The sequence below is a fragment of the Heterodontus francisci genome, chromosome 29 (assembly GCF_036365525.1).
Source record: "Heterodontus francisci isolate sHetFra1 chromosome 29, sHetFra1.hap1, whole genome shotgun sequence".
Taxonomy (NCBI): domain Eukaryota; kingdom Metazoa; phylum Chordata; class Chondrichthyes; order Heterodontiformes; family Heterodontidae; genus Heterodontus; species Heterodontus francisci.
Genome location: NC_090399.1, coordinates 13,936,205 through 13,957,471, shown reverse-complemented (window position 1 = coordinate 13,957,471; position 21,267 = coordinate 13,936,205). Strand labels below are relative to the sequence as shown.

The window sequence follows — 21,267 nt, the reverse complement described above, 5'->3', positions numbered from 1 at the left end:
CGTATTGTCAGATACATCCAATCCAGTTCTGGTGACTTATCAACTTTAAGTACAGCCAGTCTCTCTCATACCTCATCTTTATTAATTTTTTAGCCTATCCAGTGTCTCAACTAACTCCTCTGTCACTATGACTTTGGCAGAATCTTCTTCCTTGGTAAAGACACGTGAAAAGTACTCATTTAGTATTTCAGCCATGCCTTCTGCCTCCATGTGTCTATCCCCTTTTTGGTCCCTAATAGGCCCCACTCCTCCTATTCCTGCACTTTTACTATTTATAGGCCTTCAAAGACTTTTGTGTTTCCTTTTATGTTGACTGCCAGTCTCTTCTCATGCTCTCTCTTTGCCTCTTATTTCCTTTCTCGCTTCCCCTCTGAGCTTTTTGATATTCGTTCTGGTTCTCACTTGTATTATTTGTCATATGCCCCTCTTTTCTGCTTCATTCTGCCTTTATCTTTTTCAGCTAGGGAGCTCTGGATTTGTTTGCCCTGTCTTTCCACCTTATGGGAATGTACCATGATCTTACATGAACTATCTCCTCTTCAAATGCAGCCCATTGTTCCATTACAGTTTTGCCTGTCAGTCTTTGATTCCCATTTACCTGGGACAGATCTGTTGTCATCCCACTGAAACTGGCCTCCTTCAATTAAGTATTTTTAGTCTAGATTGCTCCTTGCCCTGTTCCCTAAATGTTCCCCCACTGACGCTTGGCTTACCTCATTCCCCAGAACCAGATTCAGCAATGTCTCTACTGCAATGGAAACATACAGATCAAGAAAATTCTGCTGCACACACTTCAGAAACTCTTTTCCCCCCCTCCCCCTTTACCATATTAGGGGACTATGTCCCCAGTTCTAGATTTCTCAGTCAGTGGAAATAGTTTCTCTCTACTCTTTTTCTGTTTCTCTTGATATTTTGAAAACTTCCATCAGATCACCCCTTAACCTTCTAAATTCAAGGACATGCACACCTCCGCTTGTGTCATCTCTCCCGGTAACCGATCATTCTGATAAGCCTATGCTGAACCCCCTCCGAGGTCAGTATATTCTTTCTAAGGTGAGGTGTCCAGAACTGCTGCAGGTCAGACCAGGGCTTTGTATAGCTGAAACACTGCTGTTACCCCTTGTATTCTCATCCTCGAGATATAAAGGCCAGCGTTCCATTAGCCTTTGTGATTTTTTTTTTGTGCCTGTTTGTGACATTTTTTAATGACCTGTGCACCTGGCTCCCAAGTCTCTCTGGACCTCCACTGTTTCTTGCTTTTCACCATTTAGAAAGTACTCCGTTCCATCCTTTTTCGGTCCAAAGTGGATGACCCTACATTTACCTACATTGAAATCCAGTTGCCACAGTTTTGCCCATTCACTCGATCTATCGATTTTATGCTTCCGTCAACCAAAAGAAAAAAGTCTGAGAACCACTGATTTAACTGAGTTAATTTGTGGGCATAACTTTAAAACTCATCACCAAAAGAAGGAAGGCCTTTCAGGACCTCCAAGCGCTTAGGAGCATCAGAGCAGGAGTAGGCCATTCAGCCCATCGAACCTGCCCCGCCATTCAATATGATCATGGCTGGTCATTCACTTCAATGCCTTTTTCCCACACTATCCCCATATCCCCTTATGTCATTGGGATTTAGAAATCTGTCAATCTCTGCTTTAAACACACTCAATGACTGAGCTTCCACAGCCCTCTGGAGTAGAGAATTCCAAAGATTCACAACCCTCTGGGTAAAGAATTTTCTCCTCATCTCTGTCCTAAGTGGCTTCCCCCTTATTTTGAAACTGTGTCCCCTGGTTCTAGACTCCCCAACCAGGGGAAACATCTTAGCTGCATCTACCCTGTCTTATCGTTTTCAGTGTTTTGTAGGTTTCAATGAGATCATTCTTGGAAACTCTAGAGAATCCAGGCCCAGTTTCCCCAGTCTCTCCTCACAGGACAGTCCCGCCATCCTGGCAACGGGTCTGGTGAACCTTCGCGGCACTCCCTCTATGGCAATAATATCCTCGCTAACGTAAGGGGACCAAAACTGTGGTCCAGTTGGCCTAACCAAGGTTCTATACAATTGAAGCAAGACTTCACTACTCCTACTTCACAATAAATGAAGCACTTTTTGGAATATAGTGACTTGTAAGGTATGAAATGGGGTGGGCAGTTTGCACACAGACAGATTCCACAAACAACAATTAAAACATGAACAGATAACCTGTTTTTCAACGATGTTGTTTGATGAATAAATATTGACCAATACTGGGAGCATTCCCCTGCTCCTCTTCAAAATAATAGCCATGGGATCTTTTACCTGCGAGGGCAGATGGGGCCTCAAGTAAACATCGCACTCCAAAGACGATGCAGCACTGCCTCAGTACAACACTGGTATCTCAGCTGAGTTTTCGTGCTCGTGTCTCTGGAGTGGGATTTGAACCCACGACCTTCTGACATAGAAGCGAGAATGCTACCCACTGAGCCACAGCTGACACCTACAAAAATAAAGGGAAAGGCCCGGAGATTTGTTTTTTTTTGACCCAAAATGTTGGTAGGGTATAGATTTTCTGATTGAAAAAAGCAGAACACGCAAATAATTTTGGAAAGGGAAGAGGAAAAAGAATTTGTGGAGGAAAAAGAATGAAAAGGATTTAAGAAAAACTGGACTCAGTGGTTAGGTGTTCCAGGGAGCCAGCACAGATATGATGGGCTGAATGGCCTCTTTCTGTGGCTGAAGCTAGCCAGTTTCGTCAGCGCCTTTAGGAGAGGAGGCGAAAAAGCTACAGGGAAACATTATTGAAAAGAACACGAGCCAAATAGTGCGGCTGCTGGAAATCTGCAGAAACCTAGAAAAGATGTTGGAAATACTCAGCTAGTCTGGTAGCACCTGTGGAGAAACGGAACGGAGTTAGTGATTCATGTTTATGAACTTTCACCAGAATGCAAAGTTCAGGATCTTACAGTTTATAAACAAGTGCAGAGCCAAAGGAAAAGAAGTGGGCGGGCAGGGTGGGGAAAGAACAGAGGGAAGGTCCGTGATGGGGTGGAGGGTAGGAGTGATTAAATGGTAAAAGGCTGATGGTGTAAGGCAAAGAGAGGCGTTTATGAGACAGGTAAAGAAACAAAAGATGGGTCTAGAATCACTGTAAATGGCAGCAGCAGAATAATTACCAACGGCTGCTGTCCAAAAAAAAAGGCAGATGGTTACGATCTGAAATTGTTAAACTCCGTGTTGAGGACAGACGGCTGTAAAGTGCTTAATGGAAAGATCTGGTGCAGTTCCTTAAACTTGTAGGTCGTGGGTTAAAGACCCACTCCGGAGACTTAGTACAACATCTAGGCCGACACTCCCAGTGCAGTACTGAGGGAGTGCTGCACTGCCCGAGGTGCCGTCTTTCGGATGAGGCGTTAAACCGAGGCCCCATCTGCTCTCTCGGGTGGACGTAAAAGATCCTGTGCCACTGTATCAAAGAAGAGCAGGGGGGGGGAGTTATCCCTGGTGTTCTGGGCAAGTATTTAACCCCAAAATCAATGTTGCTAAAAAGCAGATTATGCGGGTGTTATCATGTTGCTGTTTGTGGGAGCCTGCTGTGTGTAAATTGGCTGCATCACTAACTACATTGCAACAATGACTACGCTTCAAAAAGAACTTAATGTAAAGCACTTTGGAACATCCTGAGGTGGTGAAAGGTGTTATTTAAATGCGAGTCTTTCTTGCATTGAGGTTCACCGGAACGTTGCAAAAAAAAAGTAAGTTTTGGGAAGAAACCTGCGACCAGCCAATTTATGGCAGGTAGGACCAAACTACTTGCTGCATTTTGAGAGGTGGCTGCCTTTTTAATTTCAGTATCGTCTCTGCACTTTTCTTCATTTGCAATTTTAGTTTTTTTTTTTGCTGAGTGTTATGCGCTGGGCAAGGCGTAGGGTGTTACTGCTGGGGAATGGAATATTTCTTATAATTAGCATCAAGTACAGTAAACCTCCCTCTCCTGTGTCCCAAAATTTCCCTTCGTTTGAAACACTGCACCACACTAACTCAATATGACCTTTTCACCGCTCTCTCCACCTGCCCTTGTTGATCCTGCTGAGTTAGATTGCCAACTCAGTGTCGGGATTGGGGGCTCCACAATCCACCACCACATGGTTTGAGACTGCCCAGGCTCATTTCAAATAGACCTCTGACAGCCGGTAGGTAGGAGCAAATGCAATTTTAGGGGCCCGGACTGGGTGTCAGAGGTGGTTGACCCACTGCCCCACCCAGTCCCAGAGGGGGAAAGGACAGTGTCTGACCCACTGCCCCACCCAGTCCCAGAGGGGGGAAAGGACAGTGTCTGACCCACTGCCCCACCCAGTCCCAGAGGGGGGAAAGGACAGTGTCTGACCCACTGCCCCACCCAGTCCCAGAGGGGGGGAAAGGACAGTGTCTGACCCACTGCCCCACCCAGTCCCAGAGGGGGGGAAAGGACAGTGTCTGACCCACTGCCCCACCCAGTCCCAGAGGGGGGAAAGGACAGTGTCTGACCCACTGCCCCACCCAGTCCCAGAGGGGGGAAAGGACAGTGTCTGACCCACTGCCCCACCCAGTCTCAGAGGGGGGAAAGGACAGTGTCTGACCCACTGCCCCACCCAGTCTCAGAGGGGGGAAAGGACAGTGTCTGCCCCACTGCCCCGCCCAGTCCCAGAGGGGGAAAGGACAGAGTCTGACCCACTGCCCCGCCCAGTCTGCTCATATTTTCAGTTGAGAAGGAATGGATTTTAGCTTTTCTATATAACACTGTAACTTGCTGTTGAGATGGCAGATGGTTTTTTGATACTAGTTCTCTATTAGCAGGGATTTTACTATCAACCAAGGAAGGTGGAGAAACATTCGGACAGCATCCTGGGATGGGTAAGTGTTCAATCTCTTGCTGTTTTTTTTTCTAGTATATGTGGTTTCCCTGAATCTTGCAGATATTCCTTCCTGATAGTCATACGAGGAAGACCAAAAATATCTGAGTCAGTATCTTTGTTGAGTGCATACTGAAAGCTATCTGCTGTGGAAAGCAACTGACTGTCTGATTGTGAAGATGAACAAGCACTTAAGTAGGACTTGGAATTACCTTAAATAAAAACAGAAAGTGCCGGAAATACTCAGCAGGTCTGGCCGCATTTGTAGGGAGAGAACAGAGTTAACGTTTGGTGTTCAACGGTATTACCATCACTGAATCCCCCACCATCAACTTCCGGGGGCGGGGGTTAGGGTCACCATTGACCAGAAGCGTAATTGGAGCAGCCACATTAATATTGCAGCTACAAGAGCAGGTCAGTGGGTAGGTTGTACTGAGTAACTCACTTCCTGACTCCCCAATGTCTGTTCACCATCTACATGGCACAAGTCAGGAGTGTGAGTGAATCCCTGGATTGCTTGGATGAATGCAGCTCCAACAATGCTCAAGAAACTCGACACCATCCAGGACAAAGCAGCCCGCTTGATTGGCACCCCATCGTCCACCAACTGATGTGGCAGACAAAAGACACCTACACGAGATACTTCGTATAAACACTTCGATTAAGCTACTCGTTATTTCACTTGTTAAACTACTTGTTACAATAAATCACGAGTCACGGCTTGGACTTAAATACTACCCGTGGCAAGTGATCAGTCTCCCTCCCAATGGGTTCTCTTCACTGAATCCCGGACTCAAAGAGTTCCCTTCCGCGATGGAGAATGTCCTTAGTCATGTACACCCATGACTTGGAGTCATTTGTTTGCTTAGCTACTAGTTGCAAGACAAAGTATATCTGCTGGCCTTGTTCTTCTTATGTATCCTTGTCTAGCAACCTTCGTAACCGCAGCAGTCTCTCATATCTTATCACACACTGCCTATTCAGCAGGCGGGGTTGGTTAAACTGCAACTGCAGCTGTTTCATAGTCCTTGTCCTTGTGTAAGGCTGGCTCTTTTTCCCTTCATGCTTAGCAGTTAGCCATCCAGCTACAACCTTAAACATTCACTTCCTCCAGCACCAACGCACGATGGCAGTAGTGTGTACCATCTACAAGATGCACTGCAGCAAATTGCCAAGGCTCCTTTGACAGCACCTTCTAAATCTATGACTTTTACTGCTTAGAGGAACAAGGGCAGCAGATGCAGAGGAACTCCACCACCTGCAAGTTCCCCTCCAAGTTACACTGCATCCTGATTTGGGAATGTACCTCAACTGTCACTGGGTCAAAATCTTGGAAAGCCCTACCAATGTTCCCGTTAAAATTTAGCTGTTGGCCAGTGTTATCAGTGCTCTGTCTCTCTATAAGTTTTTCGTTGTGTGGAATTTTATCATGGAACAAGGACTGAGCAGTATCTTCCAAGCTATTGCCTATCCCGCAGCTTGCCTGGAACATTGCTTGCTCCCTAACAGCACTGTGGGCGTGCCATCACTGTGTGGACTGCAGCGGTTTGAGAAGGCATCTCACCACCACCTTCTCGAGGGCAATTAGGAATGGGCAACATATTCTGGCCCTGCCAGCAATGTCCACATCCCACGAGCAGATTTTTAGAAAGAAAGTTACAACAGGTTAGGGCGGCGCAGTGGTTAGCACCGCAGCCTCACAGTTCCAGGGACCCGGGTTCGATTCCGGGTGCTGCCTGTGTGGAGTTTGCAAGTTCTCCCTGTGTCTGCGTGGGTTTTCTCCGGGTGCTCCGGTTTCCTCCCACAAGCCAAAAGACTTGCAGGTTGATGGGTAAATTGGCCATTATAAATTGTCACTAGTATAGGCAGGTGGTAGGGCATTATAAGGACAGGTGGGGATGTTTGGTAGGAATATGGGATTCGTGTAGGATTAGTATAAATGGGTGGTTGATGTTCGGCACAGACTCGGTGGGCCGAAGGGCCTGTTTCAGTGCTGTATCTCTAATTTAATCTAATCTAAAGGTGTTTGCACAGCAAGATCCCACAAACTGCGATGATGTCAGCCAGTTCATCAGTGTTTGGTGAGGGAGGACTGCTGGCCTGGACACCGAGAGAATTCATCCAGTAGGCCTTTAACATCTGCCAGAATGGGAATGCCAACTTCATTCTGACATCTCATCTGAACCTCCCTCAGCGCTGCACTTCCTCAGCGCTGCACTCCCTCATTCTCACGCTGCTAGTCTAGATTATGGACTCGAGTCTGAACCAAGTCCTTCTGTACTCCAAGGTGAGAGTGCTTCCAGCTGACAGTGTTAAGCTACAAAAATAAATACCTGAAACAACAAAAACAGCAACTTCCATTTTTATACTGTGCCGAAAACATAGTAAAACCTCACAAGGCACCCTCGAGGAGCTTTTTAATCAGACAACGAGCCACAGAAGGAGATATTCGGACAGGTGACCACAATCTTGGTCAAAGAGACCAGCTTTAAGGAACATCTTAATGGAGGAGCGAGAGATAGAGTGAGATGGGGAGGTTCAGGGAGGAAATTCCAGAGTTTGGGGCCGAGGCAGCTGAAGGCATGGCTACTGATGGTGGATTGATGCAAATCAGATTGTGCTCCTCCCAATTCTGGACTCTTGCACAGAGATCTCCGAGAGGTGTAGGTCTAGAGGAGATTACGGAGATAGGGAGAGGCCAGGCCATCAAAGGATTTGAAAACCAGGATGAGAACTTTAAAATCGAGGGGTTGGCGGACCAGGAGCCAGCAAGCGGAGGGGTTGATGGGTGAACAAAACTTGGTGCGAGTTAGGATTGAGGTAGCAGAAATTTGGATGAGCTGAAATTTACAGTGGGTCATAGGTGGGAGGCCCGCCAGGGAAACAAGGTTGGTCGAATCTGGAGGTAACAAGAACACACGTTCACATGAAAAGTTTGGAAACACTACCTGTTCTCTTAGCACAGTACAAGGGGTTAACACGGCGAGCAGCTGAGTGAATCAATTGGGAAGGCCCTGGTTTTAACCCCAGGCCCTCCACAGAGTTCGGTCACCTCAAGCAGGAAAGCTGTAAATCATTGCATCTAACCCTGGGCTGAGAAGGGAATATCACTAGGAAAGAAAGGGAAATTCACAGAATATACACAGAAAAATAAAGTTCCGAGAAAAAAAAATCCACTGGGGCATCCTGTTTATCAAATGTTAAACGTGTTCAACCAGCAGAAATGATCCAAAGTGCACAAGTCTAAAATGTAATTAAATGTACAGTTGCACTATAATAATTTTTGGAAGCTTAAAATTAGTCAGAATGAAACTAAAATCTTGTTTAAAGAACAAACAAAGAACAGTACAGCACAGGAACAGGCCATTCGACCCTCCAAGCCTGCGCCGATATTGATGGGACTGGGCGGGGCAGTGGGTCAGACACTGTCCTTTTTCCCCTTCTGGGACTGGATGGGGCAGTGGGTCCGACATGGTCTTAAATTAATCCATTCTCTTGACCGTTCTTAGAGACAGTTTGTGCTGTTGGCCACTGCTTGTGTACAGGAATGCCTTTGCGGCATCTGTCTTAAATTTGTTTCCACGGACCTGAACATGTGTGCTCTTTTACTGTGACAATATTGTTTTGCGTTTAATTTTGGTGCTGTGCTGGGTCTCTACGCCTGGAGGAGGTCCTACCTGAGCCGTCTCACGGCATTGTCGAAGAGACTCAGTTTGCTCAGATGTTATACGATGATATCCTGTAAACTGTGAACTTCATGACTGCCTGCTGGAATGCCATAACCTTCTGAGATAATTTCTGTTTTATTTAACGCAGGCATATATCCTGTGGTCTGTATCCTACTACACGTCCCCATTACTACTGTTTTACTGCTACAGGAAAGGTAAGAGGCGTGACTGAAATTCGTGGTGTGTTTGAATGTAGGCTTGTTCTCCCAGCCACGGGAGGTACCGAGTGATGGAACTCGCCAAAAGATTTCTGGAAAAATGCATATTCAGACTGTGCAAATAAATGTTATGGTCACTTTTGTAGAGGGTACATTATCCCACAAGGAATCATTAATTACAAAACATTCAATGGGCACACTATCTTCAGTATGTCCCTTATACAGAATCTCAGTTAAAATATTTGATGAATAGAATCCTATATCCACTGCCTCTACAACAGCCAGTGTTTCAGCAGCTGAAGTACTTTTAAAAACCTTTTTTTATTAGCTTCCCAAGCTAAAGGACAGCATTTCCAGTTTTCACCCAATCAGAACTATTCAGAAAGCAGCTGCACTTGAATATCCATCAGGAAGATTAGCATGGCGTCCCTAAAAATTACAAATTACATGTTCTTTGGGTCACCTAAGGATAGGAACTTAGGTACGCATTTCTCCTGATTTAATTTTTTTAAATGTTTTATTTGACCTTAAAACATTCTCTACTTTAGGATATTTCACTGAGGCACTTAACTCCAACACATCAAAGCTAGCATCTGGTTTAGTCTGCGTGCCTAACCAGATCAACTGACCAATCAAGCTTCGCAATTGATGTCTTTTTAGATTTAACATCATTTTTGTGATGACCTAGCACAATTAACTAGGATGAGAGCAGCACACTCTAAATGGAATTGATGATTTAAAGTTATTCCAGACCTACTCTGATTAATATTTTCAACTAATATATTTAAAAGCTCTCGAAGCCTGACTCCCAGTTTTAAATTCCACTCTAATCTCCATTAATAACATTTCTCTCATTCTGCAGTACCACCCCATAAGATATCATCAACATGCATCATGAAGGTGCCTAAAGGTTTCCTGTCAGGATACCAATAAGACATTGCAGGATCTGCTTTTCGTTGAACACAACCTATTTGCAGCAAAACAGATCTCACTGAAAAATACCACATCCTGGAAGCATCATTCAGGTCGTAGACATGTTTGTTTAGTTTCCATAGGTTTCCTTCTGCATCTGTTGCCTCTTTGGATGGTTTCAGAAGCACCTCTCTCTGAAAGGTATCGCCCTGCAGAAATGCGGCTTTTATGTTGCTTGATCTGCGCTCCCGAGCGTATGTGGCCGAAGGAGTTAAAAACATTTTTTTTAAAAGTTACTTTCCCAGCTGTGGGGAGTCCACTGTTAACATCTGTATCATGCAGTTGCTCTTCAAAGCCCCCAGCAACTAGCTTCGCTTTAGCTTTATAAGTCCCATCTGCAAGGACTGTTTCAGTACAAATCCACCAATGTGACCAGGTTGGTTTGCCGCTTATCTGGTACCTCAGAATAAACACCAAACTCTCTTCAATTATCTAATTCCTTTTGTTTTACCTATTGTTTAGTTTATTCTCAAGTGTATTGGCAGTCGCCAAGACTTCACGGTCATGAGAACTTCTGGTTCTAGTTCTGTGACCTTCATTTCATGGTATAATCTACTCAAGCTCCTGCCTCTACTTGCACTTTTATGTCTGTCGGGCCTACTACTGTGAGATCTCCCTCTCCCACTACTGGAAGATCTTTCTGTGGTACATGATCATTTTCTGACACGAGAGTCACTTTCGGACCCACTATCAGAACTTGCACTGTGCTTTTGTATACTCCATATTTTTCTTTAGAAAAGACAAGACTTAACCTGATGGAGGTCTTTAAAATATGAATGGGTTGGGCGAGATAGATGCGGAATATTTCTACTTGTGGGAGAATCCAAAACTAGGGGCCATAAATGCAAGATCGTTGCTAATAAATCCAGTAGGAGAATGAAGAAAAATTTCTTTACCCAGAATGTGGTTAGAGTATGGTTGAAGCAAGTAACTTGGATGCTTCCAAAAGGAAACTGGACGAGTACATGAGAGAAAAGGGAAAAACAAAATATGCTGAAAAGCTGAGATGAGGTAGATGGAATAGGAGGCGCCTCGTGCAGAGTGAAATGGAGCAGTTAGGCTGAATGGACTGTTTCTGTGCTGTATATTCTGTGTATGTAACGATGGTCATCCTAGCCCAAGTGATGCACAGTGCATTTACCAAACAAATTGCTGTCAAATCCACCCTGGTGTATTTTCTTTTTGTTTAGGTTACTTTGCTATGTCCAAGATCATCCCTGCTACTTCATATGCTAGTGTGCTGTTGCTGGTACTCACTGGTGTGGCCTGTCTCAGAGGTAGGAGAATTTAAGTTTGATTTCTCACCGGTAAATCATCTCATTCTTTTTCGGCACCTCGGTGCTCTGGAACTCTTTACATCCCTTCAGCAATCTACAGCTCACTAAAAACCTAAACCCGGTGGAACCGAATCACCCATCTAATTGCCTCAATTTTGCCATACTCTTTTTTTTTTTCCCTGCTATCACAGTTTACCCTTGGAATCACAGAATGCTGGCACACAGAAGAGGCCATTCGTCCCGTCGTGCCTGTGCCGGCTCTTTCACCCAGGTTTTTCAGTAAAAGAGAAATGTGATGGAAGGGCGACGGCAAGAGTTCGGGGAGAAACGTGCGCTAAAAGTAGCACCCGGTCTGGCGATGCCTCGATACTAAATTTTTTATTTTTGTTTTCGAATCCCTTCGTGGCCTTGTGCCCTCTTTATCCAGGTGACCACCTCTAGCCCTCTGAGAGCTCTTTGCTCCTCCATTTGCTGGCCTCCTGTGCATCCCCGATTCTAATCAGTCCACCAGTGGTGGCCGTGCCTTCAGCTGCCTGGTCCGTAACCTCGGGTTCCGTCCCTAAACCTCTCTTCCATGGAGAAGCTCTGTAATTAAAATCTTCCTCTTTGACCAAACTTTTTTTCATCTGTTCCAATATCTCCTCCTTATATGGCTCGGTGTCAAGTGTTGGTCTTTTTTGATGCTTCTGTGTCGCGCCTTGGGACATTTTAGCATGTTAAAACCTCTATAAATGCACGTTATTGCTGCAACTGTTGATTTTTTGTTTTTTGCTGCTTTCTAGGTATGGGACGATGGACCAATCCTGAGTACATGCAGTTTCTCACCATTTTAGAAGAAACCAAAAGAAATAACACAGCGGAAAACAAGGTAGAGCAGTGAGTAAATCTTGAAGCTGTAGATGCTCCCGACACTGTCCAGTCCCACTGCTGGCTTACATGTTGCACAGGGTAAAACACTAGTGTTGCCGCCAGGTTTTTTTTGGCACTGTACAACTGTGTTGTGAAACTGCTGCCCTGACATAAAATTTACAGCACGCAAACAGGCCATTCGACCCAGCTGGTTGACGCCTACACGTAAGCCTCCTCCCCACTCTACTTCATCTCCACCCTATCGGCATATCCTTCTGTTTCTTTTTGCCTCATGCACATAAGGGAATAGGAGTAGGTGTAGGCGATATGGTCCCTCGAGCCTGCTCTGCCATTCAATATGATCACAGCTGACCTTCTATCTCAACTCCACTTTTCCGCTTTGTCCCCATATCCCTTGATTCCCTTAGTGTCTTAAAACCTGTTGATCTCGGTCTTGAATGTATTCAATGATGGAGCCCTCTGTGGAAGAGAATTCCAGAGATTCACAACCCTCCGAGTGAAGAAATTTCTCCTCATCTCAGCATCTACCCGGCTGAACCCTCAAAGAACTTTGTATGTTTCAAGGAGATTGCCCCTCATTCATCTAAACTGCAGAGAATATAGGTCCATTCTGCTCAATTTCTCTCATCTCAGGAATCAATCTAGCTAGCCTTCATCGCACCCTCTCTAAAGCAAGTATACCTCCGATCAAAGTTCTCAAGATATCAAGGGAAACAGATAGAGAGGAACTATTTCTGCTGATTGGGGAATCGAGGACTAGGGGACATAGCCTCAGATCTTTCAGGAGTGAAATTGGGAAATAGTTCTACACGCAAAGGGTGGTAGAAGTTTGGAATCTCTTTCACGAACGGCAGGTCAATTGTTAATTATAAATCTGAGATGGATAGATTTGTGTTAACCAAAAGTATTAAGGAATATGGGGCAAAGACATGTATATGGAGTTAGGTTGCAGATCATCCATAATCTCATTCAATGGTAGAGCAGGCTTGAGAGACTGAATGGCCTGCTCCTGTTCCAATGTTCGTATGTCCTCCCTTAAGTAAGGAGACCAAAAGTGTACGTTTCTGGCTTCCACTTAAATTCATCTGTGCTGTTCACCTCAACTAGTCCTTGTGGTAGTGAGTTCCGTGTTCTTCTTTGTGTCTCTGCAGAAGAAGTTGGCCGCTTACAGCTTCGACTTTGAACATTGGCCGAAAGACTTCAGCTGGAACGAGGTCAGCAGCCAGTAAGTGTAAGAAAGAACTTGCGTTTATGCACAGTGTCTTGCCCAGCCTGAGGACGTCCCCAAGCGCTTAACAGCAAATTAAGTCAATTTGTGTACAGTAAGATCCCACGAGCAGCATTTTTTTTTCATTCGTGGGATGTGGGTGTCGCTGGCAGCATTTATTGTCCATCCCTAATTGCCCTTGAGGAAATGGTGGTGAGCCACTTCAGTCCATGTGGGGTAGGTACACCCAACGTGCTGTTAGTGTGGTATTTCCTGGAGTCTTATCCAGCAACAGTGAGGGAATGACCATTATATTTCCGAGTCGGGATGACTTGTGACTTGGAGGGGAACTTGCAGGTGGTGGTGTTCCCATTCATCTGCTGTCCTCGTTCTTCCAGAAGGTAGAGGTCACAGTTTGGAAGGTGCTGTCGAAGGAGCCTTGACGAGTTGCTGCAGTGCATCTTACAGATGTATTGCATTAACTGTGTGCCTGCGTTGAAAGGAGTAAATGTCTAAGGTGGTGGATGGGGAGTTGATCAAGCGGATTGGTTTGTCCTGTAAGGAGTTGAACTTCTAGAGTGTTGTTGGAGCTGCACTCATACAAACAAGTGGAGAGTATTCCATCTCACTCCTGACTTGTGCCTTGTAGATGTTGGACAGACTTTGGGGACTCAGGAGATCACAGCATTCAGAGCCTCTGACCTGCTCTTGTGGCTGGTCCGGTTAAGTTTCTGGTCAATGGTAAACCCCCCCAGGTGTTAATGGTGGGGATTCAGTGATGGTAATGCCATTGAACGTCAAGGGGAGATGGTTAGATTCTCTCTTGTTGGAGATGGTCATTGCCTGGCACTTGTGTGACATGCATGTTACTTGCCATTTATCAGCCCAAATCTGAATGTTGTCCAGGTCTTGCTGCATGCGGGCATGGACTACTTCAGTATCTGAGGAGTCGCGAATGGAACTGAACATTGTGCAGTCATCAGCGAACATCCCCACCTCTGACCTAATGATGGAGGGAAGGTCATTGATGAAGAAGCTGAAGATGGTTGGGCCTCGGACACTACCCTGAGGAGCTCCTGCAGTGATGTCCTGGAACTGAGATGATTGACCTCCAACAACCACAACCATCTTTCTTTGTGCTAGGTATGATTCCTGCCGGCAGAGAGTTTTCCCGATTCCCATTGACTTCAGTTTTGCGAGGGCTCCTTGACGTCATACTCGGTCAAATGCTGCCTTGATGTCAAGGACAGTCACTCGCACCTCCCCTCTGGAATTCAATTCTTTTGTCTGTATTTGGACCAAGGCTGTAATGAGGTCAGGAGCCGAGTGGCGGAACCCTAACTGAACATCGGTGAGCAGGTTATTGGTGAGTAGGTGCCGGTTGATAGCACTGTCGAGGAGACCTTCCATCACTTTGCTGATGATTGGGTGGTAATTGGCCAGATCGGATTTGTTCTGCTTTTAGTGGACAGGACATTCCTGGGCAATTTTCCACATTGTCGGGTAGATGCCAATGTTGTAGTTGTACTGGAACAGCTTGTCCACCAGTGCATCTAGATCTGGAGCATATGTTTTCAGTACTACGGCCGGGATGTTGTCGGGGCACATAGCCTTTGCTATATCCAATGCCTTTCACCATTTCTTGATGCCAGGTAGAATGAATCGGATTGGCTGAAGTCTGGCATCTATGACGCTGAGGACTTCAGGAGGAGGCCGAGATGGATCATCCTCTCGGCACTTCTGGCTGAAGATAGTTGTAAATGCTTCAGCCGTGTCTTTTTTGCACTGATGTGCTGGGCTCCCCCCATCATTAAGGATGGGGATATTTGTGGAGTCTCCTCTTCCAGTTAGTCACCATTCGCGACTGGATGTGGCAGGATTGCAGAGCTTTGATCTGATCCGTTGGTTGTAGGATTGATTAGTTCTACTATAGCATGTTGTTTCTGCTGTTTAGCATGCATCTAGTCCTGTGCTGAAGCTTCACCAGGTTGGCACCTCATTTTGAGGTATGCCTGGTGTTGCTCCTGGCATGCTCTCCTACATTCCTCATTGAACTAGGGTTGGTCCACTGGCTTAATGGTAGTAGAGTGGGAGATATGCCGCACCACGAGGGTTACACTTTTGCTGCTGCTGATGGTCCACAGCACCTCATGGATGCCCAGTTTTGAGCTGCTAGGTCTGTTCTGTTCCATTTAGCATGGTCGCGGTGCCACATGACACGATGGAGACTGTCCTCAATGTGAAGATAGGACTTCGTCTCCACAAGGACTATACGGTGGTCACTCCTACCTGTGCGGTCGTGGGCAGACGCATCTGCGGCAGGTAGATTGGTGAGGACGAGGTGAAGTAGTTTTTTTGCTCCTGTTGGTTCTTTCACCATCTGCCGCAGACCCAGTCTGCAGATTTGTGCTTCAGGATTCTGCCGGCTCGGTCAGCAGTGGTGCTACCAAGCTGCAGTTGGTGCTGGGCATTGAAGTCTCCCATTCAGAGTACATTCTGTGCCCTTGCTACCCTCTGTGCTTCTTCCAAGTTGTGTTCAACATGGAGGAGCAGCTGAGGGAGGGCAGTAGGTGGTAATCAGCTACTGGATCAATTTTTTTTTTAAGCGGTATTGTTTGATGGCCCCAGGATACAAGGGAAAATGCCCCTTGCTCTTTAAAATAGCAGCTTTAGATCCACGAAGAAGGCTGACAGGGCCCCAGTTTAATGTCTCATCCAAAAGTGCCGTCCAGCTGTTGAAGTGCAGCTTTCTAAATGTGCTGGAGGCGCCTTTCGGTTGTAAACCCGTTGGTCACTGTGCTGTCGATCTTGATTATGATTGAGCATCTGTGAACCCTGGCTTCGGGGGTGGGGCACAACCAGCCAAGGCTCGTGCTGTTGTCCAGGAATTCCTGATGGAGGGTGCACATTGGTTAAATGAGAACTGGATTGGGCTCGGCTGTAATGGTGGCCCCTCACTTTGAGGGCAGGTTGCCTAGGCTTATTTTCCCTTGAGTGTGGAAGACTAAGCGGTGACCTAATTGAGGTGTTTAAGATGATTAAAGGAGTTGATGGAGTAGAGGGAGAGAAACTGTTCCCTCTTGTGTGGGGAGTCCAGAACCTGGGGGCATAATCTTAAAATCAGAGCTGGGCTATTCAGGGGTGATGTCAGAAAACACTTCTTCACACAAAGGGTATTGGAAATCTGGAATTCTCTCCTCCTTTAAAAAAGCAGTTTGCGACTCAATTGGAAAATATTAAAACTGAGAATGATAGACTTTTGATCGATAAACCAGATGGAGTTGAGACACAGATCCGACATGATTTAACTGAATGGCGGAATGGGCTCGAGGGACTGAATGGCCTCCTCCTGTTCCTAAGTACTGGGAAACCCGCAGTAGTTCTTTTGATGCCTGCTGACGTCTCCCATTCTTCGTGTTCCAGGAAGGACCATCAATTGGCAAAGATGTCCAAGGCCGGAGTTCCTCTCCTGAAGCCGGAGCCTAAGTACAGAGGGACAATGGACAACTTTCTCGGGCAGATTCTGAGAATCCCTTGCCAGATTATCGGGTAAGCTCACTGCGCAATGACGACTTTTATTTTTAAACGGAATTGCATCGAATTTTTCCGCACAGAAACTGGCCGTTTTGGTCCACCTGGTCCATGCTGCTATTTCTGTTCCATATGAGCCTCCTCCGACTCCTACTTCATCTGACGTTATTAAAGTATGTTGAACTACCTGGAGTAATATCTCAGCTTTGTCCGAAGCCTAACAACAAAAATTCCCCAAGAGCTGTAAGCTGGGTCTTGCATGACCATGTTAAATCAAACATTGCGGTGGCAAGGTTAGTTAAAAGTATATCCTTCCAAGTTCCCATTTCTCTCATCGTGCAGTCCTTGTTCACAGACCGAGTCTGCACCTTCAAAATCCTTTTCGCTATTTCATTTTAAGCACAAAGTTTATTCATGTTGGGCTGTCGGGGGGCGCAGGCCTGACTGTGATGTGCCCAACCCATTTTTTCTTTTTCTTTTTTAGTGTTGTTTTTGCTGGTTCATTTTTTTCCCCTCTCCCACCCCTTGTGTCTTTCTTAATCCATTTGCTTTGTGCTTGGACAGCTGCTTTCCTGTCATTTACACCTCATCCCAGACTTATCTTTTGTTTCTTCACTTGTCCCTTTACTTTGGCTTTGTACCATTACTTTTGTCATTTAATGTCTCCTGCCCTCCACCCTGTCTCACGCCTTCCCTTTTGTTGTTCTTCTCGGCTCCCCCCTTTCATTTGCTCAAAACCTATTACATTTCTAACTTTTGCCAGTTCTGATGGAATGTCACACGGACCTGAAACGTTAATTCTGTTTCTCTCTCCACAGATGCTGCCTGAGCTGCTGAATATTTCCAGCGTTTTCTATATTCTTTGCTTCACCATTGGCGGCCGTGCCTTCAGCTGCCTAGGCCCCCTAAGCTCTGGAATTCCCCTTCTAAAAATCTCTACGTTCCTTTCCTCCTTGAATAATCTCCTTAAAACCTATCTTTCGGTCACCTGACCTAATAGCTCACTAAGGCACTATGTAAATGCTAATTGTTTTTGCCACTAAGCGACTGCTCCAATAGCTGGGTGCATCGACCAACATTTGGTACGTTCGCTTTCTCCTCGAGCCAAAACCTTCCAGTAACATGGAGAGCTGGACCTCACACTTTGGAAGCACTGGGCAAGATACAAGAATCGTCCATTTAGCTCAATTGGCTGCCCATTTTTTAACAAGCATTTAGGAAGACAAATGATGCGTTGGCCTTTATTGTAAGGCAGTTGGAGTACAAGAATAAGCAAGTCTTGCTGCCATTATATAGGGCCTTGGTGAGACCACAGCTGGAGTACTACGCACAGTTTTGGTCTGCTTACCTAAGGAAGGTTCACATTAACATATTGTTTGCCTTTGCTCCATGACCTTTTGGTCAGCTATGTGGCCTTGTCCAATCTACACCTTCTCCTTTGTTATCTCTTGCCCCACCCCCACCTCACTTGCTTATAACCTGTGACTTTTTTAATATTTGTCAGTTCTGAAGAAGGGTGACTGACCCGAAACGTTAACTCTGCTTCTCTTTCCACAGATGCTGCCAGACCTGCTGAGTGGTTCCAGCATTTCTTGTTTTTATTTCAGATTTCCAGCATCCGCAGTATTTTGCTTTTATTCACTAGATTGATTCTTGGGATGAGAGAGTTGTCTTATGAGGAGAATTTGAGTAGAATGGGCTTACACTCTGGGGTTTAGAAGAATGCGAGGTGATCTATTTGAAACATAAGATTCTGAGGGAGCTTGACAGGGTAGTTTCTGGGAAGATGTTTTCCCTAGCTGGCAAGTATAGAATACGGGTTTACAGAATAAGGGGTCAGCCATTTCTGACTGAGATGAGAACTTCTCTTAGAGGGTTGTGACAGGAATTCTCAACCCCACAGGGCTGTAGATGCTCAGTTGATGAGTATATTCAAGACAGGGGTCAATAGATGTTTTGGATTCAAAGGGATAGGGCAGGAAAGTGGAGTTGACTTGGAATATCAGCCATGATCTTATTGAATGGCTCATGAGGCCATATGGCCTCCTATTCCTTATGTTCTCATGTTCATTTATCTGGGTGCCGATCAACCCTCCGCCAGTGGAAACGGTTTTTCCCTATCACCTATCAAAACAGCTCATCATTTTGAACTCTGCTATTAGATCTCCCCTTAAACTTTTACTGCTCTAAGGAGAACAACCCCAGCTTTTAGTTAGCCTTACATCGAGTCTATAGCTATTGCTTATGTTCCACACGACCTTTCTCCTTCACTGCTTCATCTAACCCTGTCAGCATATCCTTTTGTTCTTTCCTTCCTCATTTACTTATCTAGCTTCCCCTTAAATGCAGCTATGCTATTGTCCTCCAGTACTGCATATAGTAGCGAGTTCCACATTCTCACCACTCTTTGACTCAATAAAGAAGTGTATTCCCTGAATTCCTTATTGGATTTAGTAATGACTATTTATATTCATGGCACCTAGTTTTGACCTTCCCCGCAAATGGAAACACCTTCTCTTCATCTGCCCTTTTAAACACTTCCATAGTTTTAAAGACCACCATTAAGTCACTCTTCACTTCCCTTTTCCAGAGAATAGAGCCTCAGCCTACTCAGTCTTTCCAAATAGTTGTGCCCTGTTAGTTCTGGTCTCAGACTAAAACCCAACCTCCCCCAATGGCTCAGTGGGTGCATACCACACTGTGATGGAGTGAGTCAGGGTGGCAGCTTTAATTTGGCGGTGAGTTTTACATTTCGTCTGATTGCCTTTTACCTATCGTTGAAAATTGGGCCACCGATTCACTTTTTGTTAATTGGAGATTAATTGTATGCAAGTGGTGGACATTTACTGGAGATTCATTTGTGCTCCTGTAAATAGGAGCAGACTGAATGAAACTGGTGGTTGGGTTAGGAGATGCATGTTTGTCATGTGTATCTCTGTAAATAAATGCTCATCAAAATATGTAAAGATTGGCTCCAGTTCTATCCTTCACCACCTGGCTTTCTGGAATATAACACTCTTCACCTGTTTTTCACTTGGCGATTTGAAAAAAAAACCCTCCCCTTGGTGAGATATTTACTTGCTGAGCCATTTTGGGGAGGTTTTGTTATAATTTGAAATGCAAGATTTTCTACACGTTGGCCTTTTTTGTTTTTTGAATTTTTAACTCCCTTTCTTGTCTATTCTGACCAGAATGATGAGTAAGCTTAAAACAGAGCAACAACCAATTGCCCAGCCAGGAGAGATTCTCCACCACCACACCCCCCCCCCCGGCAACCCCATTAACTGACCGTCTGTTTGTTTGTTTTGCAGCTACTTAATGGCCATCTCCTTTGGCCGACGGATGCTGTACCCAGGCTCGGTCTCTTTGCTACAGAAAGCCATCATGCCCATGCTGCTGCAGGGACAGGCGCGTCTGATGGAGGAGGTAGGAGCGATCACTTCAGTGCTGCCCGGATAGAGTAAAGATGGGTCAAGAGTTGGGTGGGCGGTGGTGATACTAGATTAGTAATTCAGATAACCTGAGCAGGTTGCATGGCAGATTACACCCTCTGAAGGACATAATCTAGGCTGACACTCCCAGCGCTGTACTGAGGTAGAACCGCACTGTTGGAGGTGCTGTCTTTCAGATGAGACTTTAAACCAAGGCCCCGTTTGTCTCTCTCGGGTGGTTGTAAAAGATCCCATGGTAATATTTCAAAGAGGAGGAAGGGGGTTCTTCCCAGTGTCCTGGCCAATATTTATTCCTCAACCATTATCACTATTTAAAAAAAAAAAGTCTTGTCATTACTTTATTTCTGTTTGTGGGAGCATGCTGTAGGCAAATTGTATGTCACATTTTGTGATACTACAGCAGTGACTTGCTTTCAAGGTTACTTAATTGGCTGTCAAGTGCTTCAGGATATCCTGAGGTTGTGACAAGTGCCATGGAAATGGTCAAATAAGGTAAGCTAACTGTATAGTACTGCGCACAATGAAGGCTGTTATTGGCAGCGCTCTCAGAACAATAACCTCAACAAGCATTGGTACCATAAAGAGAGCATGAGGGAAATGTCCTGGAGTGTTAGGTTGTGCTCCGATGGGTTTCCCCCAACTCGTCTGTTTACTAGCAATATTTCCACCTGCCTTCTGGGCTTGAGCCGTCTAACTCCCTCTCCTGGTTACTGCTCCACTCCCTGTTGTAGCGACGAACATCAGCAGCCTTGATTCTCTCTGTAAACACCGAACCTAGCAACTCACTCGGGATTCTGGAAATCCAAAGCAACAACATCCAGTCCTGGAAAGGCATTCAGCAGGCCCGGCAGCATCCGTAGGGAGAGAAACAGAGTTAGCGTTTCAGGTCGATGGCCTTTCATAGAGTCGTAGAGGATCAGAACGGAGTTAGAAATGGCGATTTAATGGTTAATAAGCAAGTGCGGAGTTGAGGAAAGTAGGGGAGGGAGGGCAGAGGCTAGAAAAAAAGGGGACGTTTGTGATTGAATGAAGATACAAGGCAAAAGTGGTTGGTAATGGGACAAGTTAAGAAACAAAAGATGGGTCTAGAGGGGCTGTAAGTGGGAACAGAAGAACCACAGAATGACTGACTGACTGCTTTTTCTTTTTGATTTTCCTCATTCTCTTTCCCCCTCCAGTCCCTGCCATCTCTACCCAAATGCA

General features: G+C 45.5%; 1 protein-coding gene across 2 annotated transcripts in view; it reads left to right on the top strand.

Moving 5' to 3' along the window:
* abhd16a (abhydrolase domain containing 16A, phospholipase) overlaps positions 1–21,267 on the top strand; it is a 61,902-nt gene that overhangs the window by 7,379 nt on the left and 33,256 nt on the right. The window contains exons 2-8 of one of the 2 annotated variants that reach the window (XM_068009468.1): positions 4,814–4,870; positions 8,686–8,752; positions 10,918–11,004; positions 11,787–11,872; positions 13,026–13,099; positions 16,505–16,630; positions 19,924–20,038. In XM_068009468.1, the coding sequence (XP_067865569.1) occupies positions 4,814–4,870; positions 8,686–8,752; positions 10,918–11,004; positions 11,787–11,872; positions 13,026–13,099; positions 16,505–16,630; positions 19,924–20,038 (612 nt within the window). Of the gene's footprint in view, positions 1–4,810; positions 4,871–8,685; positions 8,753–10,917; positions 11,005–11,786; positions 11,873–13,025; positions 13,100–16,504; positions 16,631–19,923; positions 20,039–21,267 lie in introns of both variants that reach the window. The other variant, XM_068009467.1, reaches the window with a different exon arrangement.